Source organism: Meles meles, chromosome 5 (genome assembly GCF_922984935.1).
Source record: "Meles meles chromosome 5, mMelMel3.1 paternal haplotype, whole genome shotgun sequence".
Lineage (NCBI taxonomy): Eukaryota > Metazoa > Chordata > Mammalia > Carnivora > Mustelidae > Meles > Meles meles.
The window spans coordinates 25,202,141-25,226,780 of NC_060070.1; the positions used below are offsets into that span (position 1 = coordinate 25,202,141).

Sequence of the window (24,640 nt, forward strand, 5' to 3'; positions counted from 1 at the left end):
CTATTTTTATAATTCTTTAATTATATCACTTATTTTTTTGTATGCCTCTCATGTTTGGTACATATATGTTAAAGAAATGGAGTTTGAGAGGCTACATGGTAAGGTGTCAGGGGCGCCTGGGTGGCTCAGTCCATTAAGCATCCGACTCTTGACTTTGGCCCAGGTCATGATCTCTGGGCGGTGAGATCAGTCCCTGCATCGGGCTCTGTGCTGGGCAGGGAAGCTGCTTAAGATTGTCTCTTTCTCTCTCCCCCTCTCTCAGTCTCCCTCTCCCCCTCAAAAAAAGGGGTGGGGGGCATAGCAATGATTTGAGGATTTGAAATACAGAACTGAAAGGAAGGTAGTAGCTGTGGAAAGGTATGATGATGCAGTTAGCCATAAAACCATAATGTGAGAATGATATAGAGCTGGGTTGCACAGAGTTTCACCTATTCAGTCCTTATGTCCATCACGAAATGGTGTAGCTCTTAGAATATTAGTGTGTGTTCGCCCTTTCTATCTGTTGTAGATCTAGAGCAGAATTTTAGAGGGGACCAAGTTCCTTCCTACCCTGCCCCCAAATTCAGCTACAGATTTTTCAGGATATTATTTGAAATTAGTGCTCTATCCATATTGGCTAATTTTCCAGGACTACATAGTATCCACCATCGATTTAAATTGAATGCAATATTACTTTAGATTTGGTACCTCTCTCACTTGTCCACCCCCATATTTTTCATTGAGTACTGTAAAAGCCTCCTAACACGGCTCCTCATACCCACTTTGTTTTCCTCCTTCCTCTCCACCCAAGTCATTTTTCCCCTGATGATAAGATTTTTTTGTTTTTGTTTTTTTTTTAATATCTGATTATGTCACCTGCTGCTTAATAAAAACTACAATGGCTTCTCACCGCTCTTTGGATAAAGAGCAAAAGTCTTCACGTGGCCTCCTTAACCTGTGTGGTCTAGTCCCATCTGTCTCCAGCTTCATTTCATACGGTGCTCTCAGCCTCACGTATGCCTGGTTTTGCGCTGCAGATCTACTCTTCTTTTCTGTTCCCATCCCACTGACCCCTTTTACGTCTCTTCTGCCTTTGGGTATCGCTTAGCCATCACCTCCTCATGGAAGCCTCTGACTTGCCTTGCTAGGTCAGTTCCCCTTTTATAAACCCTCCCAATATCATCTTTTTCCTTTGTGGCATTTACTGCCATTGTAATTTTGCATTTCTCTGTGATTCTTCCATTATTTCCAGCCTCTTCCACTAGCCTGCAAGTTCCACAAGCTCCATGCCTGGTTTTGCTTGCCATTGTGTCTGTGCCTCGCACAGTGCCTAATTTATGGACAGTGTCCAGTCTGAATTAGTTGAATGAATGAATGATGAGGTTTTAGTTGACATGAGCTAAAAGGAACACAATTCTGTAGAACTTCAGTTAATAAGATTTCAAGGTATTAATATTGCATTCATTCATGACATTCTAATTTTGATGACAATAAAGGATTCTTCCAATTTGGGGGCCTATTATACATACTGTAGAGTACTGGATAATTAAATGAGGTGAGATCATGAAGAATCCCAGAGGAAGAAGAAACTTCAAATGTCAAATAGTCCAGGCGTGTATGTCAGGGGCTGTGCAGTTTCCCGAATGTCTCTGTTAACGGGACTCAGCCATCACCAGAGGCTGCTTTGTTTTTGGTTTTGTTTTTTAATTTCTTCGTGTTGAATCACTATTGGCCTGCTCTGTTTTCATATTTTCTATCCAGTTGTGTCAGTTTCTACAGTAGTTCTGTCTCCTACCCAGATGGAGCCCTTTCAGACGAGTAGACCCCTCTCATGCCTTCCGCCAGCTTTTGTTCTCCCAACTCTTCCCCTTACACGCTGTGCTCCTGCCATGTTGGTTCTGGAAATAGCTGCGCCCCCGTCTTTCCTCCAAACCTTCACCCATACTGTTTCTTCTTTGGAACACCTTTTTTTTACCCCATCACTTCCCCTTCCAGCTTTAGCTACCCTGGCTACTGCCTCCTCATCCTTAAGTCTCAAGAAGTCTCCTTCACCCTTCTCCGCCCCCATTTATGTTAGTGACCCCTTCTCTGTGCTCCCACAGCCCTTGTTCATCCCGTAAAGTAGCTCATGCAACATTTTATTGGGATTTTTAATCCAGACTGTATTTATCCGTCGGAAGGGAGACCACAGTTCACCAGCGCTCACCATCAGGCCCTCCTCCACAGTTGTTACAGCATGCCTAACGTGCTGTAAGCGTTCACTGCCTCTTTGCCTGGATAGATTTGAGAGCACCAACCTAACTATTCTCTAAGCTAGCATCCAGAGCTTTTTCTACCGGCATGCATGTGGAACTAGAGGAATTCACCGTCTTGAGCCATGCTCTGGCTCATCAGTGTCCCTCCTGTAGAGAGGCACTGAGAGGAACTCATGCTGTTTCAGGCAGAGTACAGCCTGATCTAGATGAGGACTAGTATCTCTGTATTATAGAATCCCAGGGATTTTTTTTTATGCTCAGAAGCAACAGTTCTTATTCTCGTTTGGTTGTGAGCTAATTTTTGAGCTGCAGACATTATCAGTTTATCTTGGTGCTTTTTTTTTTTTTTTAAGGGTGTTAATGAAGTAAATGTAAAGAAGTGTTTGGAAGCAGTTTTTTAATTTACTTAAGCTGATAAACTCTTCTCCGGGTCGCTAAGTACTGTCAGAAGGTGGGCTTTTCTGACTCTTCCCTTGGTTTCTGTCAGCCAGTCCACTACTGTTTCTCTTCCTGACCTTTTCAGAATGCTTTCTCGAAGTGCCAAGTGTTTCACTGATGCATGATGGTGTTTGCAAGGGATGGGGCGTGGGGGAAGAATTCCTCAACTTTTGTTATTTTGGGAGGTAGGAGAGGAGATTTATAGGCGATTATGTATGCCCGTGGAGTGGGCTAGACTTTGAGAGACAGGAGTAGAAATGGACTAGAAGAAAGAAAAAAAATGAGTTGAGAAAAAAAAAAATAGGTGGCAAAAAAGTAATAAGGACAGCGAATGTATTTTCTGATTATGAGATCACCTACCACATGCTTCCACGGTGTTAGATACTTTCTTCTTGTTGCTTCTTCCATAAAATGACGATGGAAAGTAGACATCGTCAGCCTCATTTTATAGCAGAGCTAACAGTCTCTGAGTCCTACAGCTAGTGAATGGGAGAAGGAGTTTTTTTTTTAAACCTGTTTCTAAAGCTACAGTCTTCTCATTATTAGCAAATAATTTTGTACATAAGATGAAGCAGGTTGGAAAGTCATTAGAGCATAATGTTTAAGAGTGTATATAGATTTTAGGGCACCTGGATGGCTCAGTTGGTTAAGTGTCTGCCTTCGGCTCAGATCATGATCCCGGAGTCCCAGGATCCAGTCCTGCATCGGGCTCCCTGCTTGGTGGGGAGTCTGCTTCTCCCTCTGACCTTCCCCCTCTCGTGTTCTCTCTGTCTCTCTCTCTCTCTCTCTCTCTCTCTCTTTTTCTCTCTCTCTCATTCTCTCCCTCTCAAATAAACAAAATCTCAAAAAAATTTTTTTTCTAAAAAGAGTGTATATAGATTCTAGAGTCAGTTGGCCTGGATTCAGATCTTGGCTTTGTCAAGGCTCTACGGCCTGCCTGCTGTGAGCAAGTTGCTTAACTTCTCTGAGTGCCACATTCTTCCTCATTCATCTGCAAAATTGGGGTAATTGTGGTCCTTTCCTCTTAGAGCTTTTGTGAATCAATTTAATTAGTATATAGTAAGCCCTTAGAACAGTTCTGGCATATATGAAGCACTATGTAAGTATTTGTTGCCGTTCTTCTTCTTCTTCCTCCTCCTCCCCTTCCTCCTCCTTCTCTTTCTTTCTTCTTTTCTCTTTCTTCTTTCTTCTTCGTTTGTGTGTGTGTCTCCTATGGAAGGTTCCATCTCTGAGAACTTTGAGGAAGGCATCAAAACTGTTGCCAGAGCTGTTTCATTAGCATGATGTAGTCAGACTTTTCTCCAGTTTCTCACCCTCGTGGAGGTCTTACTGTGTTATTATATCCCTCATCCCTCCCCAGGTTCAACTCCCAAAACACAAGCACACACATACAGCCTCATCTTCCTCTTTTCCCTTTCTCCGGTTAAGAGCCAATTCAGACTTTCTCCTTAATATTATTATCTAAAAAGGGAAGAATAAAGATTCACCTTAGGCAATGCATTAATAAGGATCTAGCAGCCTAAGTTAAAATTTGTAATTCAAAGTAGAAAACTTAGGAAGTGTTCCTGCTCCCACTTTACATTTACTTATTATAAAATAGGGTGCTTTCCAGCCTCCCTGCCATTTGGGTCTACAGGATTTAAGTGGAGAGCTACATGACAATGAGAAGCTTTGGATATTTCTGATGATTATTTGTTTCTGTTGTGATATAACTTTATTACTATAAATTAGCTTCTTTTTCCTAAGAAATTAGAACTTCTTTTAAAAATTACTAACTCCTCAAACTTGCTGACGATCACGTAGTAGATTGAGGGGAAAGTATAATTAGCGAAAGAGCTATATCTGTTCCTTTACAGAAAGCCTGAAAATCTGCCTTATTTTGAAACCAGGAAGGTTACAAAGGGGCCCTTTTTAAAATTTCTGTTTGGAGGCATGAGGGGCAAAGATTTTTCTTAAGTAATGAACTAACTCATTAATTTTGGCTATGTTAACTTAATTAATTTAAATTAGTTCTTTGTTCAACATTTACCAAAGAGAGCTTAATAATTTAATACAATTTTAATACTTTTTTCCACAACACTCAAGAACTATATTTGTATGTTATTTATGTACATATGCATAGTATCTATTTGATTAATGCTCATGAGCATTGTTCTAAATAGTAATTTATTATAATATATTGCCCCTAGTTTCCTTCTTTCTTCTTTCTCTCTTTCTTTCTTTCTATGTTGCCATTTAGTTCTTATATGACAACCATTTACAATATTTGAGGGGGAAAAAAGCCCAATGTATTCCTGGCCTTAGTTATAGTAGAAATTATGAAAATTCAATACTCATCACAAAAATAAAATGACATGCTAAGTTAAAGCCATATTGTTGTCTAGAATGATAATGCTTTCCATAAATAATAGGAAATGGCAAGACTTGCTGATGGCATACATTTCCATTTTACTTATCAAATAAATGTTTAAGTCATTTGGATCTGTCACTTTAATTCTCTGATCATCTTCTCTACCTGTGAAGACAGAAATCATTTTTTACCACTCTCCCTTAGCACCATCATCACCAAATAATATCATTTCACCCAAGCCATATAATTTGTATTTCAGTTGCTATTAGCTACCGTAGAGCAGTTTAAAACTATGGGTTGAGCAAACAGTTGAGATTGTGAGGTGGAGGGTCCAGACCATACGAAAACCCAGAAAGAGGAAGGAGCCAGATCATTAGGCCTCACAATCGGACACTGTCACTTTTTAATGCCAGCCACGGGTTTCCCTGGTCGTTTCCTGAACTCACTGCTTTCTGCTGTATTAGCTCTTTCTTTCCCCTACTTCTGTTTCTTTCCGCTGAGTCCCATTCTCTGATTTGGAAATCTGGTGAATAGTAGCAACTTCCTAACTTGATGTGGCTGATCCTATAACAGTATTTTAATCCTCTCGTTTCTTTGTTGGCAGGGGGCTCGTACACGATAGCCGGCACAACCTTCAATTGAGGGGCTTAGTGGTGCTACTTATTTCTAAAGCAGCTGGGCCCAGCAGCACGAACGCTTCCTGTCAGAACTATGACATGGTCAGTGGGATCTATTCATGGTAAGAAGAACTTAGTCTTTTGACCTGACTTTCTAAATTGTGTTTCCTTTTACTGAACAATGGTCAGTGGAGCTCACTGTTTAGTTCTTTGTCATTCTCTGATTCACAGATAGATTAACATATTTTGTATGGTTAAAAATGTATTTTTATTGTTCTTTTTTTAAGTTTACTTATTTATTTATTTATTGAGCAATCTCTATACCCATTGTGGGGCTCGAACTCATGACCCCAAGACCAAGAGTTGCACACTCTTCGAACTCAGCCAGCCAGGCACCCCCCTCTTTCTTAAATGTATTTTTATCGTTCTTAACAAGTCTAATAGACTTAGCAGCTCCATGCGTAACTGGTAAATTTCCCTATACATTTGTGTTGAAAACTTTCATTTCTGTTCTAGCCATTTAAAATTTTCTATTCGTGACCACCCCTCCTTCACCATCGTGGTATTTCTCTACAGAGACATGGTCCAGGATTTATTATTTTTAAACCTACTCAAAATGATACCTAACTATAAAATAATGTTGCAACTATCATTTTAGGAGAACGAAGGTACTTCAGTGCCATATCATTTTATATGCTTATTTTTATGGGGAAAAGGTTTTTAACTAAACTTACTAGAATAAGAAATTTTTTCTCCTACATATTTAGACTAAAAAACAAATGTGTGAGTATGAGTCATTTTTGCTTCACATAAAACATACTTAAAATTTTCAGTTCTATTTTTTTAAAAATCATTGCATTAAAAAAATCACTGTGTATTTTTTAGTAACAGTGTATCAGTAATAACTTTTTAAAAATTTAGTGTTTATTGTACTTGACATTGTGTTAAAAGCCTCCCTAGAGCCTCTCTGTAGCCCCTGCAGGTGAACTTTGGCACGTGAAATTAAAACCACTCCAGAAACATGGGTGACAAGGAAATTTTCCTCACAAAAAGAAGCATTTCTGGGAAGTTTGACTTAAGGCTACCGTATCTCATGGATTTACTTTAAAAATCAACCCATACCTTAGTTTTGTTTTTGTTTTTTTTTCCCTACTAGTCCTATCCATACATTTTTTTTTTCTTAGATAATATTTAGAGATGACTACTGCTTACCAGGTATGAAGCCAAATGATCTTTCCTCATTAAAAAGCAATCAGAATTATCACTGCTGGACCCCTCCTCCAGCCAGGATAATTTTGCAGACCTTTTACCATTTATCCATGCAAGTATCTTCACCAGAAGAAATACCTGGGATTGTTTTCAGTCCCTACTCACTGTGAAATAATTTATATTTGTTTAGTGTTTTATAGGTTACTGATCATTTTTATTAGTTATCTCATTTGATCCTTACCAAAATGCTATAGATAAGGGTTGTCATTATACCTATTTTACTCTTGAGCAATCTGAGATTCAAAAATCTTGAGATTTTTTTCAAGGTGGCCCAACTGGCAAATGAGACAAGTTGAGGATCCAACTATAGTTCTTTTCCTTCCAAATTTCATGTGTTGTTTTTCTTTCTTGATTCCATTATGCTTTTCTAGTCTGATTCAAAGAATTTATTTCACATATAGGTTAGGCTATCCATTAAATTAGTATGCCAAAAAGGATCTTTTCCTTATAAGCATGTCTTTAAAAAACTTCTGAATGGAAAGTAACTTGGCAAATCTTTTACACATCTACATCCTTCCCCCAGCCTGTCTGAATTAGAGCTCAAAATTTACCTTGGGAGTTTCGTAGAGAGCCCTTGATTGAGTTTAGTTTAATTAACCAGAGAAAATACATAAAGATCTGTAATGAATACCAATAATCTTGTTAATCCCTGGAAAGCAAAGGGACTTCATAGCACCTTGTATCCCATCTATCTTCATTTCCTTTAGGAACTCTGTTGATTTTCAGTCTGCCACTTTGACCCTATTTGATTGGTCGGGCCTCTGCTTTTGCAATTGGGTGACTGTACATATCTTTAATGAAGACCAGCTATGTTTTATTATCTCTCATCCTAAAATAAAAATAACCCTTGGAAAGTACTATTTGATGCATAGGTGTTCCATAAATATTTGCACAAATGAATTATCCCCATTTTGCAGTAAAAGAAGCTAAGACTGAGGTTAAGAACTATCTAAAATCTTCTAGTTGGAAAGTGATAGAGTTGGTATATAAATCCTACTTTTGGGGCGCCTGGGTGGCTCAGTGGGTTAAAGCCTCTGCCTTCGGCTTAGGTCATGATCCCAGGGTCCTGGGATCGAGCCCCGCATCGGGCTCTCTGCTCAGCAGGGAGCCTGCTTCCTCCTCTCTCTCTCTGCCTACTTGTAATTTCTGTCTTTCAAATAAATGAATAAAATCTTTAAAAAAAAAAAAATCCTACTTTTACTCTAAAGTGCGCCCCCTTTCTACTAGGCAGGTGGTGATATCTCTATGTGGACAGGGCACTGTGATGTGATCTTGTGTTTTGAATTTCGCATCTAGCCACTAAGAAACAATTACATCTCCTTCTGATCCTTCAGAGGAATATAACACATGTGACAGATGATTATTGTAACATGAACAATTATAAAAAAAAACTTTACAAAAGAGTAGGTGGTACATTATGAATATAAAAACTATATAAATAATATAAATGGGTTTCACACCCAAGTGTATAGAATCCATAATTATGTTTAGCAGATAATCCTGGTGTGTTGTTCCAAGCTATTTTCTATAATCAAACTTAATCTAGTAAGTCGTTGGTGATGCTTGGGTGTTTTACACACTTGTTAATGTGAAAATGTAATTTGGCACAGTACTATGAGAAACCATTAATTTGTTTCTCTACCCCTGAAGTCATTTGTTTGGCTCTTGCTTCCTTAATTGTTCAAGTGTAACTTTCGCTGGAGGCTTGTATCTATAATGCCACAGTGAATTATTTAACATTTGAGGGAAGTACTGACTTGGGAGCTTTTTAATTCACCTCCAAACTTCTGAGATTTACATTGTTTGTGTTTTTCTCTCATAAACTTGACTTTGAGGTCAGATCATGGGACCTGAGTAAATTACCTAAGGGACCAAAAGTGAGTTAGGTGACCTCTTTTGTTTGGCCTAAGGATATAAATGATGGATATAACCTGTGGATATGCTTAGGAAACATATCATTAAATGGCCAAGAGAGGCAGAAGTGAGGCTAAAATGTAATAACTACGTTTTGAAAAACAGGTAAGAGAGCTACATTTATAAAACTGCACTATAAACATCTACCATAGCCTTTTACCAACAAGGCTGTGGACTTCAGTTTTATTCCTCCAATCCTGGCTTTCAAAAAATTGGTTGCAGAAGTGATCAATCAAAAAAGTAATACTAGGCGAACCATAAGAGACTATGGACTCTGAAAAACAACCTGAGGGTTTTGAAGGGTCAGGGGTGGGAGGTTGGGGGAACAGGTGGTGGGTGATGGGGAGGGCACGTTTTGCATGGAGCACTGGGTGTTGTGCAAAAAGAATGAATACTGTTACGCTGAAAAAATAAAAAAAAAAAAAAAAAGTAATACTATAATGTTGTATAGTGACAGATGGTGACTATACTGATCGTGGTGAGCACTGAGTAATGTATGGAATTGTCACATCACTGTTGCACCCCTGAAGCTAGTACAACATTATATGTCAACTGTACTTCCATAATAAAAAAATTAATTTTTAAGAGTATTACTAAATTGCCAGGTATCCATAGCCACTCCTGAGAAGATAAATTTATAACTTCCTACTATCTTAAGGATAGAATATTTTATGTACAAAAAAATCATTACAATATATAAAACATGATATTACAAAGTATAGACGTCTCTAATGTAACGTAATTATTAAGCTTAAAGAAACTTGGGTGAATTTTCTTTATGAATACTTCAGCTTTCTCAGTTATTTTAGCAAGAATTGATTCAGTTATTTCTTGTCTAACTAACTGTTATAAACAGACCACATGTTTTCATTCTACCTTCATTGCCTGAAATTTCCCAACATCTTTTGTTAACTCTGGTAGAAGAGATTGAAACGAGAATCTTTGCATGACCGAACCTCCATAGAGCATAAACGTAGTAGGCCAAACAAAATACACATTTGGAATCACACATTTTACAGTAGTAGTTTAACATGGACTGTGTCTCTCAGTGACTGTACCTTATTATGTCCTTTGACACTTCCAGTTCAGGACGTGAGCTGTAAAGCCAGCTCTAAAGTACTCCTCATAGAACATGAAAAAGTCTCAAATTTTCAACATAGTTATCATGTAAAGTGAGATATAAAGTGACATTTCAAAGGAAAAAAGTATTAGTGGAATATCATTGAAAAATACAAAAAATAACACACATAGTACTGCAGAAGATCTACTAAATTTTTTCATCTTTTATCTTATTTTTTAAGATTTATTTGAGAGAGAAAGAGTGGGGGAGGGGCAGAAGGAGAAGGAAAGAGAATCCTCAAGCCGACTCCCTGCTGAGCACAGAGCCTGCCATGGCCCCTCAGCCAGGACTCAGGTCATGACCTCAGCGGGAATCATAGAGCCAGCTGCCTAACCGACTGAGCCACCCAGGTGCCCCTAAATTTTTAAAAATCCCATTAAAAGTTTATTTGCTTTATATTTTGACCTATTGCTTCTTTCAGTGCATTTTATTTGCTTACCTCTGTTATCCACAGCTCCCATTCTGGCGTCTCTATGGCTTGATGTTTTACTGGTTTTAGACTCCTCTGAGTTTATGTTGTCCTCAATTCCCATTCCCAGAGGAGGGAGAATGACCTGCTGTTGGGGAACCAGTGTAGTGACAGTATTGCTTCTGGGTAACAGGTGAGCTGATGAGTAAGAAAATATAAAATTATGGACTGATCATTTTCTGTATTTATTTGTAATACTGGTAACAGAAGACTGTGTACTTTGTGTGCTGTGAACATAGTTCAGATGATCTGTTTTCTCCATGTTACCCCAGCACTCAGCGTATTCCTAACACATAGATGGCAGTCAGTGACTCTAAGATCATGACTGATTAATAATAATAATAATTTTAAATTATTATTTTCTAAATTTTTATTATCGTTTAATCTTCAAGCAAGGAAGACCTCCCTAAAAGGTTCCAGAACCCTGAAACTATAAACAAAACATACATTTGACTGCACATAAGTGGAAAAAATTACTGTAGAGTCAAAAGAAAATGCCAGAGTTACAAAAATATTTGAAACATACAAGCCAAAGGACCTATTTTTAATGAACAGATCAGTTGAAGGTCTTATAAAGCCAGAATAAGATAATACAACACAAACATGAACTAAAGAAATGAACAGGCTGTTCAGTGAAGAAGAATCTCAGACGATTAGTAAACAACAGGTGGGAAAGTCTGGAATTCATCATAGTGGACAAATTAAAACACAGTCACTGTTTTCCTTTGTCAGATTGGCAAAGATTAAAAAGTTTGACACCCAGTATTTGCGAGTGTGTAAAAAAGCACTTGAATGCTTTGTTAGTACAACATTAATTGATAGAGTTACTTAGAAAATCATTTGGTAACTAGCAGTTATAAAACAGACCACATATTTTCATTCTACCTCTGTTGCCTGAAATTTCCCAACACCTCTTATTTAACTGATAAAAGAGATTGGAAGAAGTTTGCCAAGCACATTTTCTTTTCTTCCTGAGAAAGCTAGACTACATTGCCCAACTTTGGAGTAGCTATAGCATTTTCAACTATAAATTTTACTCTAATTCAACCACCCTTTGATTTAGCAAAATTGCTGATGTGTTAACACAAATGCTCAAAAGACGTATGTATAAGAATGCTTTTTGTAGCATAGTTTGCAAGAACAACAGCAACCCCAAAAATGGGAAACAATCAAAGGATCCACCAAGAGAGCCCATGTTGTTACTGATGCAAGGGAGTATCAGATGGATGTTTAAAAGCATTAAGGAGGTCTGTTTGCCTGATCTGGAAAGATCTCGAAGAATTAAGAAAAAAAGTCAAGATGCAGAAACGTATTACAGTTTGATCCCACTGGGGCTTGAATGGGTGAACGGTGGATTTTTCTACACATGGAAAATGCTTTAAAAGAGACACAAAGAGGGTGCCTGGGTGGCTCAGTGGGTTAAAGCCTCTGCCTTCGGCTCAGGTCATGATCTCGGGGTGCTGGGATCGAGTCCCGCATCGGCTTCTCTGCTCTGCAGGGAGCCTGTTTCCCTTCATATCTCTCTGCCTGCCTCTCTGCCTACTTGTGACCTCTGTCTGTCAAATAAATAAATAAAATCTTTAAAAAAAAAAAAAATGTCTTAAAAAAAAAAAGAGAGAGACACAAAGAGTTAATTGTGGTCACCTCTGGGGATGGGCAACTGGTTGGGGGAAATGGGATGAGAGAGACTTCATTCATTTTACGTCCTTAGTGGTCTGAATTATTTTTAACTATATGTTTGTTTTACTTATGCACTTCATAATGCACTTTTACCAAAAAGCTGGAGGTTAGCTTAGTCCTGCTATTAGAATGAGGGCCTTAGAGTCCCTGGGCTGACCTGAACTTTTTCTTTTCCCTTTTTGACAAGATCAAGTAGACTATGAAAATGCATAAGTATGGATTTTTTTTTTTTAACAAAGAGAGCAGGAGTGAAGCAAAATTATTGACTTTCTTAGGTTTACCATCCTTTTTAAAATGGACACCATTGGGGCACCTGGGTGGCTCAGTTGGTTAAGTGTCTGACTCTTGGTTTGACTCAGGTCATGATTTCACAGTTATGGGATTGTGTCTTGCACTGGGCTCTGCACTCAGTGTGGAGTCCACTTCAGATTCTCTCTCCCTCTTGCTCCTACTCACTCTCTCTCAAATAAATACATAAAATCTTAAAATGGACACTATCAATTTCTTGGAAATTGTGCTAATTCTTTTTTTTAACTCAGTGTATTATTCAGTTGATTAAGGTTAAATTAATCATTATATCCTAAGGTCATTGTCAGGCTTTTAGAGCTAATCACAAAAAAAGTATTATAAACATAACCATAAGTTAAATCTAGAAAACATCTTAATAAAATGACTCATGTTAAGAGTGCTTTCTCCTCTAAGAGGAAGTTTGTCAGACTTGGGATGCTGTCACAGAAGTGGTGGTAGAATATTTGGAGGCCCAAATGAAATCCTAATTTAATTATTTAATTAATAATTAATTTAATCTTAATTTAAGGAGAACGGTGGATGGGGCGCCTGGGTGGCTTAGTGGGTTAAAGCCTCTGCCTTTGGCTCAGGTCATGATCCCGGGATCCTAGGATCGAGCCCCACATCGGGCTCTCTGCTCAGTGGGGAGCCTGCTTCCTCCTCTCTCTCTGCCTGTCTCTGCCTACTTGGGATCTCTGTCTGTCAAATAAATAAATAAAATCTTTTAAGAGAACAGTGGAAAATTCAAAAAATAGTAAAAGAAGTGAGTTTTGTTGTTGATAAATCTTTAAATTTAGGGAATAAGTCTTGGTCTCAGCTGAAAATATTTTAGTTCATAATTATCTTTTTAGTGTGGTATGAATTAATTTCTGATGACGTCTAGTCGTGGTAACAGTAGACTATCCATCTTCACCTTCGTACCTCACATTAGAATTTGTCTGGTACTTAAAAGTGCTTAACAAAATTAAGAAACCATATTTACCTTAGAGATTGACCAAATCAAAAAATACCTTCGAAATGGAGATTGGGGCATCTGGGTAGCTCAGATGGTTCAGCATCCAATTTGTGATTTCAGCTCAGGTCATGATCTCACAGGGCCTGAGGTTGACCTCCACCTCCGGTCCTCTCCAGAGGAGTCTGCTTGAGATTCTCTCCCACTGGCCCTTCCTTCATGCATGCTCACTCTTTCTCTCTCTCTCTCTCTCTCAAATAAATAAATAAATCTTGGGGGGGGGAGAAATGAGGCTTAAGTAAGAACACGTTGATTGTATTCATTTTGGGCTCTCGATTACATTGATGTGAAATAATTAATATTGAAATGTGTAGCAGTAAACATAGTTACGTTTGTTGTTTTTTTTAAGCGGACATATGTAAATGCTAGAAAAGAGTCTGGAAGAAACCTCACCCACCTGATGATGACAGTGGTTGGAAGAAGTAGGAAGGGAGGAGGTTTGGGAACAGCTATAGAGAAATCATCAAAGGGGGCTTTATTTGGAACATTTAATTTTTTCTGTAAAGAGAATCTATTCCTGTTATTTTGTATGATTAAAATTAACTTGAAAATTAAAAGAAAGTTATATTTCATACTTAGAAAGCAATAAAAAAACCTATTTAAAATGCATCTTTTTGTACTACAAGAACCTTAAAAATGAGAAGTGCTTATTGACAGTGATTTAAAATGGTTATGCCGAATAATTGAATTTAGAGTAGGCTTTTGAAGATAATTTCCTAAAGATATCTCAGCTCCCTTTCAGAGATTTCAAGAGATGAAAGCTTGTGCACTTTGATTACATATTCCTATTGATTGTATTCTGCTTACAACAATAAAAATAAACTCCAGATACAAATCTAGCAATATTACTAATTCATTACAACCAGTGCTTATTTTCTTCATTAACTTTTTATTGTTATTTTCAACTTACACAGCGTGCACAAATGCAGCAATTATATGTTGAAAAAGAAAGGGGAAGGCTCTTTATGTTCAGGATACTGTACATCACAAGTCATTACTTCACCAGAGCTGCTGGAGAAACACAAAATAAGAACAGCCTCTTACCAAACAAGTATAATTAACCACAAAAAGTAGGTGGGCTCAGCTACTAATCTACTCAGCTGAGAGTTCGCTTATTGTATATAAATATCTTGCTATAGATTAGCCTGCCTGACTACATCACAGCAAAAAACACACCACATAAATTGCTTTGGTGTTGGTGAAAAAGTTTAAATCTTTTCCTCAAAGAAGGGCTGTGTTGACTAGCAAGAAGCCATAGTCAAAGCCGATGTCCAGTGTCTAAGTCTGCATTTTTTAAAACTTTATTTTTAATTTTTTTAAAAATAATTTATTTGGGGGGGAACTAGCAGAGGGCAGTGCAGAGGGAGAGTTCTGGAGAAGCCGACTCCCCCCACTCAGCAGGGAGCCTGATGTGGGGCTCGATCCCAGGACCCTGAGATCATGACATGAGCCAAAAGCAGGCACTTGACTGACTGAGCCACGCAGGCGCCCCTAATTCTGCATTTTAAACAGGGCTTAATTCTTGACACTTGTCATAACAAAATGTTAGCTTTGTGCGGTAGAAGATGTACAGTCAAAATGTTTAGTGGCAGAGTTTGCTTAATAGCTTCATCCTTCCTGTTGATCCTTTGAACCCAGACCCAAAGCACCCCCCACTAGGGGACAGTGTGGTGTAATAGAGACGTGGGTGTAAGGGCTAGAGATCTGGGTTCTTGTCACAAATGTGTAACCGATGGACTATTTCACATAAGTAGTCCCTTAATCGCTCTGTGTGATTACTTATCTATAAGATGCGATCATAATGGGCTTCAGGTCCACGAGGTCAACCACAGGACACGTATTCAGCTAGGTTCAAGTAGCGTGTGGTACAACACGGCACATCCTGACTACCTCATCTCTGCAAGGCACAGGCTGAATCTGCGAATATTGATAAGAAATAGTCTCTGGCCTCTAGCGACGAGGTAGAAAAACAATAGGCATCTAGTAGCCATCTGACACTGGATGCAATTTCGTTTCTAGAGCTGTTTCTGGAACTTGACTTTTAGAGCTATAACCATATTCACTCTTGGGTCCACAATCCTTCCATATTTAATTAAATTAAAGTTGTTTATTTAAAGACCGATAATCGGGGCGCCTGGGTGGCTCAGTGGATTAGGCCGCTGCCTTCGGCTCAGGTCATGATCTCAGGGTCCTGGGATCGAGCCCCACATCGGGCTCTCTGCTCCGCAGGGAGCCTGCTTCCTCCTCTCTCTCTGCCTGCCTCTCTGCCTACTTGTGATCTCTCTCTCACTGTCAAATAAATAAAAATAAAAAAATAATAAATAAAAAAAAATTTAAAGACCGATAATCCTTAACACCTCTCACATAAGATGCTACTAGGGAACTGGCATCCACGGTGCCCAAGGAACTCCCTTCTCCACTGTGCTCTTGGATTTTTCTCACTCTTGGATTGTGTAGCTGGGTAATGGTTGTAATAGAGGAAAAGAGCAGATCCTCAGGTTGGTTCTCTCTAATCCTGGCATCCTTCCTCCCTGAAGTTACTGGTATCTTGGGTCTTCATTTTCTTTTTCTTTTTTTTTTTTTTTAAGATTTTATTTATTTATTTGACAGAGAGAGAGATCACAAGTAGGCAGAGAGGCAGGCAGACAGAGAGAGGAGGGGGGAAGCAGGCTCCCTGCTGAGCAGACAGCCTGCTGCAGGCCTCAATCGCAGGACCCTGGGATCATGACCTGACGTGAAGGCAGAGGCTTTAACCCACTGAGCCACCCAGGAGCCCCTTCGTTTTCTTTTATTAAGATTCCCCCATTCCCTCCTTTGCTCAAGTTTTTAAGTTTGTAAGCCAGAGTATAATATCCTTAATTCTTCACTGGTGTCCCATTCCCTGCAGGATTAAATACAAATTCCTTAACACAATAAATCCTAACAGCCCTAGAATAGAAGTGGAGAAGGTAAAAGCATGATCATGGTTTTTCTTTGCCACCAAGAAAAGGGTATGTGCAAAGGAATGCTTGACCTAATAAATTATTTAGGTATGGGCTGCCTGGCTGGCTCAGTTGGAGGAGCATGTGACTGTTGATCTTGGGGTTGTGAGTTCAAGTCCCACGGAGGATAGAGATTACTCAACAAATAAATAAACTCAAAAAATATATTATTTAGGCTTGATGAGCAAGGAAGTGAAGCTGAGGGAGTCCAAAATTAGGGAGAAGACAGTGATCAAGGTCTGGAGGTCTTGATGACTCATATTCGGGGTTGGAGTAGTAATGCAGTGAGAGAGCTCAGAGGTTAAGTGGTTGTAGAAAGAAAGTAGGAGATTCACAATGAACATTTTAGAAGTAGAACAGTCCTGAAAGGTAAGTTCCAGTTGTGCCTAAGAGTGAGGTTGATGGAATGTAGTAGAGATTGAATAGAGTAGATTGAGAAACTACGGGATGGGCAGTTCATGTGATTAAAGTCAACCAGGAGAACAACAAAACCAAGCTGAGATGTCAAAGACTGAGGAAAACAGAGTAACAGAGGAGAGGAGTGGCAGTGGAAAGTAGTTCGAAGGATCAGTGGGTTTCTCAAGATGGTGAAGAAATAATGAGAGTACTGGCCCCACCTCTCAGCTCCTCAGCCTGTGGTTTATAGGTAGTGAAGTATATCCACTCACAAAGATACAGGGCTTTCAGTACTCCAGGAAAAGCCATGTCTCTATTAAGGCCAGAACCTAGAGGGAATGTTCTATGAGTTTTTAGAATATTTAACACAATGTTCTATGAGTTTTTAGAACACTTAACACTTAATGTCTGGTGTTTTCCCACTAGACATTACCTTCTAGAGGTAAGGGCCTGTGTTTTAGTCTAACCCAGCATGTCTCCATTGAGCCTTCTGTTATATTTTATATCTTTGAGACACTTCTTGTATGTCTTGGAATGATTTCTGTTCCTATATCATCCTTCTACTAGAGTTGTTCATTCACTCATTGGCTCATTCACTCATTGGCTAATTCATTCATTCAGTCAACAACCATTTATTGAGCACCTGCTATGTGCAAGGCTGAGTATGATAAACACAGAAAAATAGTAATTATTACTATAGCTAACACCTTTTTTTTTTAATATCTGGTACCAGTTCCATGTGCTTAAATGTTAATTTATTTAATCATTATGACATTAGTTAAGAAAAAAATTGCTTCTCTTAGGCAACAGTCTTATAGAAATTTAATAACTTAAACAAGTTTATAGTGTAAGTGAATGGCAGAATTGGGATTGAAAACCCCTTTGAGGGGTGCCTGGGTGGCTTAGTCGTTAAACATCTGCCTTCAATTCAGGTCATGATCCCAGGGTCCTGGGATCGAGCCCCACATCGGGCTCCATGCTCAGCAGCGGGAAGCCTGCTTCTCCCTCTCCCTCTCCCCCTGTTTGTGTTTCCTCTCTTGCTGTCTCTCTCTCTGTCAAATAAATAAATTTTTTTTTAAAAGAAAAAGAAAGAAACCCCCTTTGACCACAGAACCCATGCTTCTTCCATTACTGTACCTGGCCTCTGGAGTAGGGGGCCCTAAATATACTTTCTTACTCATCTTGACATCTTCAGCACTAAACGCAGATTTTTGTGTTCCATGTTTGGTGGTGCAGAATTGTGTAGTTAGATAGAAACCAGGTTTTTCATTGGCCACCAAAGCCCTCGCATTATGGTATGCACTCAAGGGCTCCATGAACTATGGTTGATTTACTGGGACAAAATTTCCTTTTGTTTTGAGATTGAGTATGGATCGCTCTCTACAATTTAAAAATAAAAACGTTTACATTTGCAAACCATATCTATTTAACTCCGCATTTCCTTTCACAGATTTATTCTTTATCTATTGGGAAAAACCGATAACTGTATGTTTTCTCTAATACACGAACCACCTTCTAAGACAGACTTGTGTCCTAAGAAGATGTTCTGTCTAATGAGCATTTCCTATAGAGCAGGAACAAACTGTATTTCATTGGTCATTAATCTTGAAATACTCAGTGCTACAAATTTTGGTATTGAAAAAACCACTAAATTTATACTCATTGGAGTCACAGTTTCAGGGAAATACTTGGATAATTATGTACCTACAAGATATGCTGCTGTCCATGGGTAATTTGCATCCTGCAGAAATAGAGAGCGTCTATTACTCTACCGTAATTACTTACATATTCATCGCAAATAATGATGTAACAGATTTTTAGAGGCTGTGCATAAGAGAACCAACAAACTGAGACGCAAAACAAGTTTCTACCCCTTCTTTCCAAAGCTATAGTTAATCACTTGAACACTATCCAATATAGCAGAAAGCTGGCAGACTTTTCTTTGCAGCAGGCTATGTAAAAATGTTGATAATTTACAGCTTATTATGCCATGCAAACGACTGTGTTCTCAGTGTAGGAGAGTGAGAAAATACGGCTGTGAAATTACTGAACTCCCCTTTGTTAGTTGTTTACTGGCAACAGTGGAAGGAGTCTTTGCACTTAAAATGCATTTCTGTATTTAATTTTATAACATTCAGTTCAGGATTTTTTTTTTTTAATGGGAATTTACTTTTTCTCTCTCTTTGTAGATAGGCCAGAGCAATTTTAATTTAACAAAAACAGTAAGCTGAAAAATCAGAATTGTGGGGGGATTTCGGTGAAATAATAATAAATTATTAGGGTTTAGTTCAGTTTATGGTTTAAATGATGCAAAACCCGTTCTTTTTGACACCAGTGTTTCATAGTCAGCTTGTTATTTTCATAGGTACCTTATGCAAAGTTTGTTTGGCTGGAAGTTATCTTCTTCAGGAATAATGAGGGGGTAAGGCAAGGTAACCTGGACCTCTTTGTAATGTGTTGAACATAGCCACCTATGTTAGTTCTTTCCTTAACATTTTCTCATTTTACTGATTCCCCTCTTCGATTCAGAAAGCCCTAAAGTCAGGTACCACATAGTCTTTGTGGTTTACATTCTCTCTATGCCTGGTATGCTATCGCCAACTTATCCTCAATAAATATGCCCAAAACCATGACCTCCAGTTTGGTGGGAAGGTAGCTCCTCTGTGAAGGACTAGCCAAGGTTTGCTTTTAGATGCTACCTACACTTGATAGGGGGCCTTCAGTGAAGGAACTTCCTAAGAGAGCCAGGTAAAGACACAAGAACTGTTATTTGAAAGTCCAGAGTCCTTTTCCTTCTAATTCTTCAACTCTAAATGGGTGTAGAGCTTTCTATGTAGTTTCCACTTCCCCAAAGATAAAAAGAGAAGAAAAGTTCATATTTACATATTTAAAACATTCAAAACAGTATGTTTTGTTTTTCTGTTCTCCTGTTTGTTTTAGAAACAGTTTAGAAGCTGGGGACTTTCTAATTCTTATTAATCCCATACTCTTTTTTTTTTTCCCATAACACAAATAATCAGATATTGAGTATATTCAAATGGGAATTTTTATACCTCTACAACTCGTATGTTTTTGAGAAATAATGGATTATTGTCTCAGAGAAAATAGGAATATCAAGGCATTATCATTTTTATTGTCTTTGTCCTCTTCAAGCAACTTTTTAGTATAAAAACTTATATTTTACAGCCACACAGAAGAATTTGTTTTCTACTTCAAACCTTTTTTTTTTTCTTTTTTAAGTCAAATATTACAACAACCTTCAAGTCATCTGTGTTTGTGGCAAAGTAAAATATTGAGTATAATGAGTTATTCTGTTTTCTTCTTTTTGGGCGGTGGGCAGGGTGTGGGGGCAGGGGGGCAGACTAGACAGAGACCTGAAGTGTGCCTTGTGGGTGGGAGGTTGGGATACCTAACACTACTCTCCACTGACCTCTTCTGGCCTGTTAAATGTGGTATTGGAATGGAGAGCGATTCTCTCTTAGAATGCCTTGGTGAGAGAAAGAGGATGCCAGAAGGTCAGCCAGTGTAGACAGACTTTGTGATTATAGCCTCCTAACCACTTTCATATCCTTTTGCTACCCTCCCACCCTCCTATAGAAAAAAGAGTCTGATTACCAAACACACTTCATAGGTAAACTAATAATTACTCAGTTTTTTTCATTGTATTAGGTACACTTGGAACTGACAATCTGAACATCTGATGACCTTGAGATAACACTCTTACATCTTATCAATGTGTATGAAGCTAAAGAAAATTTGAATACTTATTAACAGATGTGCCTTTATCCAGAGGTGAATGAGGGACTCCTTCGACAATTTGGGAAGGGGAAAATAACACTTCTGTGAAGAATTCTTTACCTACTATGAAGAATCCTTAAAGATCTAGGAATTTGGGTACCTGGGTGGTTCAGTCAGTTGAGCGTCTGCCTTTGGCTCAGGTCATGATACCAGGGTCCTGGGTTCGAGCCCCCCCATCAGGCTTTCTGCTCAACAGGGAGCCTGCTTCTCCTTCTCCCTCTTCCTTTGTGCTTGCCATCTCATTCTCTCCTTCAAATAAATAAATCTTTGGAGAAAATGCTTTTGTAGGTATCAGATTACACTGAACTGTACCGTACCAAAAAAATTAAATCAGTCCACTCTTGATCCCTTTAAAGTTTATTATTGCTAATGTGTATTTTTAAAATAATACATACAGTATATCATAGACATGTATTTTAGATGTATAACACATCATAGTTCATACTTTCATCAGTTTAGGGAGAAAAAAACAAGAATACCGCCCTCATTTGTGGTGGTAAAGATCAATTAGAATAGCCAATGAAATTCATATTTTGGTCATGTCAAATTATTCAGTCAGACTTAATTAACATTAAATGGATAATTTATCCACTCTGAAATTTGACTTACCATACATGGACCTGACCAGGTAATCTATTCCTTAAGATAATATTTTTCAAAATTTAAAACATGGTTATCTGAACTGTTCTAGAACTTGTTTGCTGACTTTATTTCATAAAGTCCATCATTCCAACTTTAGGATGTTTTCTTCTAATCTGGGCCAGTGTTTAAAAGAGATTCCTTCGGGTGCCTGGGTGGCTCAGTCAGTTAAGCATCTGCCTTTGGCTCAAGTCATGATCCCAGGGTCTTGGGATCGAGACCCACATCGGGCTCTCTGCTTAGCAGGGAGTCTGCTTCCTCCTCTCTCTCTCTCTGCCTGCCTCTCCACCTACTTGTGATCTTTGTCTGTCAAATAAATAAATAAAGTCTTTAAGATAATTTCGTTTGCTCTCTAAACCCTTCACTGATCTGGCTGACCATCAGCTTCTTGAGAACCAAGCTATGGTTTTATTCCTTTCTTTTTTTTTATTTTTTCTTGGATGAATTCTCAGAGCCTATCACAGAGTTTGACATGTGGCCGGCATTCCATAAATGCCCATTAAAGAGAAGCGAGGGATCCTCAAATGTTGACTACAATTGCAGGCTGTTAATAATAACATATAGAGTGGGCGCCTGGGTGGCTCAGTGGGTTAAGCCTCTGCCTTCGGCTCGGGTCATGGTCTCAGGGTCCTGGGATCGAGCCCCATGTTGGGCTCTCTGCTCAGCAGGGAGTCTGCTTCCCCATCTCTCTCTACCTGCCTCTCTGCCTGCTTGTGATCTCTCTCTCTATTAAATAAATCTTAAAAAAAAAATAACATATAGAGAAACTGTATTTGAAATATTGTCCTTCTAATTGTAATGAATTTGAACAGGTCATTAACAACCAGTCAGGACTTCAGAAACATCTTCAAAAGATCTTTTTGCTACAACTATTTACCTCAGTTCAGATGCTGTTAATTGGTTATCTGACGATTTGACAAAATCTGTTAAGCTGTTATTTAGCAGTATCTATTTTAATTTTTGTAACTCACTCCAAGATGTCCCCTCTTGACCAGACCTTTCTAGTTATAGTATAGCCCAAATCCCAATTCATTAGATATCAATAAATGTGGGTTTGCCACAAAGATGAGAAACTCGGTTATCTTTTTAAGAAAATAAGTATTTTTAACAATAAGTGAATTTATAACCAAGTTGAGCACAAAAGCAGAGTAAAAAATGTTTAAAAATAAATTGATGTAAATGAGGCATTTGAAAATACAGGTTGTGCTTCATCATTAACTTTAATTTTGTGACTTTTGTCAGTTGATGTCACAACCTTAGTGTTATTTTTAAAATAGTTTTTTTTTAGGGGTATTTAATTAAGTAATGTGGTGTTAGCTTATTTCAAACAGTCTGTCTTTGTTCCTGTCAAAGCCATGCTGGCAGGGCATCGCTTTTCTTTTCCCTTTTGTTAATATTCTGTGTTAGATAATGGTTTCGCAAATAATAGATTCCAAGGACCTTTGATCCACCATTACTGTAAAATAAAATACAACTTAATTTTTTTCTGGGCATAATGGTTTTAACCTTGTGTACTAATTTGACTGTGCTTGTGGGGGCAGATCCTTAAATGAGACGCAAATGAAGGAAAAATTGCTAATGCTGCCACTGTATATGTAATGAGCACTGTGTAATAAACCATAACCTCTTCGACATTTCTCTGGAAAGCAGCGTGATTATTTTGGATGGCTAGTCCTTTGTGGATGGCTCATTACCGTCTGGCATAATATGTATTGATAGAGACTGTAATTGTCAACTCCTGTTTGACATGCTGCCTCTAATAAATATGGCTTGCATCACTGGAATCTACTAATGGTTATATGGGAAACTGTAATTAAAGAAAAAAATTATGTATGTTTTAGGTTTAAAAAAATAGTATATACGTATAGAAAGTGTCTCTATAGAGGATCGTCTGCTCACCACCCTCCAACCCCCCACCTTTGCAGCTTCTTGTCTTAGAGTATTTGAAGCTTCCCCTAGGGATTGGTACTTTTTCATCAGTATAGGACCAACATGTGACACACGCGTGCACACGTGTGTGTGTGAGAGACAGAGAAACAGAGGGAAGAGATTTTCCTCCACACTTAAAGAAAGCATTCCTTTTTTTTTTTTTTTTTAATTTTATTTATTTACTTGAGAGAGAGAGAAGCAGACTCCCCACTGAGCCAGGAGCCTGATGTGGGGCTCGACCCTAGGACCCTGAGATCATGACCTGAGCCAAAAGCGGTTGCTTAACCGACTGAGCCATCCAGGTGCCCCAAGGAAAGCATTTCTATCAACAAAGAAGTGGCAGTGTGAAAAGTCCTTCTATGTATACGAAAGATCCATAAGACTCTAGTTTATGCTTCTGGATTCAACTCCTGAAGTTAATGCTTTATATATAGCCAGATAGTCTCATATTATTCACCTTTTCCATGGTTTTCTTTAACTATATTTTTTCTAACTTTACTCTCATTTTGTTATAACAAACTTCTGTTCTTTGGTAGGAAAAAAAAAAATACCTAAGAAGCCAAATTAATATGGAATAGGAGGGCACCTGGGTGACTCAGTTGATTAAGCATCTGCCTTTGGCTCAGGTCATGATTCTGGGGTCCTGGGATCAAGCCCCATGTCAGGCTCCCTGCTCAGTGAGGAGTCTGCTTCCCCTGGTCCCCCTAATGGTGCTCTCTCTCTCTGTCAAATAAATAAAATCTTTTTAAAAATATGGAATATGAATCACAGGGATATTAGAGACCCACAGAATACCCTATATAATAAGGCTTGAAAAAGTGTAAATCAGAGATTAGAGCTGGACCTACCTCATGTTATAAACCAAATGTAGGCCTGATCATTTTTTGTCTGAAAATATAGAATTGGAATTCTAGAGAATAATATTTTTTTAAAGATTTTATTTATTTATTTATTTATTTGAGAGAGAGCATGAGCAGAGGGGAAGGGCAGAGGGAGAAGTAGACACCCTGCTGAGCAGGGAGCTCAATGTGAGGCTCGATCCCAGAATCCTGAAATCATGACCTGAGCCAAAGGCAGATGCTTAACTGACTGAGCCACCCAGGCGCCCTGAGAATAATATTTTTGTTACACCTTGTGTAACTGTAATAGACTCTAAACTTCTCAACAAGGTTCTCTTGTTTTATGTATATAGCTCATGATTTTTATGAAATGAAATCTTTAGCATAGCTCATGAAATCAGAACATGGGCACATGTTTCTATTTGCTGGAGTAGGTCTAGAAAATTATATAAAAACATAGGCAACTCGGGTTTTTTCTTAGCAGTGTGGAATTTGATATCATAATTTTCATTCTAAAAAAATGGAGTCCTATTTTTACCGTTCTGGTGAAGAGACATAGGTGTTGGGAGAGCACAGCTGTATTCATCCACCCATAGTTTTAAATCATGGTCCTGTTGGTTTTTCTGGGCAAGTTTCTTGACTTTTCTGAGCCCCCATGTACTTATGT

At 38.4% G+C, this 24,640-nt stretch overlaps 1 protein-coding gene across 2 annotated transcripts in view; it reads left to right on the forward strand.

The window, feature by feature from the left end:
• PDSS2 (decaprenyl diphosphate synthase subunit 2) overlaps positions 1–24,640 on the forward strand; it is a 254,692-nt gene that overhangs the window by 104,360 nt on the left and 125,692 nt on the right. For both annotated transcript variants that reach the window (XM_046006024.1, XM_046006026.1), the window contains one exon: positions 5,627–5,761. In XM_046006024.1, coding sequence (XP_045861980.1) covers positions 5,627–5,761 — 135 coding nt within the window. The remainder of the gene's footprint in view (positions 1–5,626; positions 5,762–24,640) is intronic.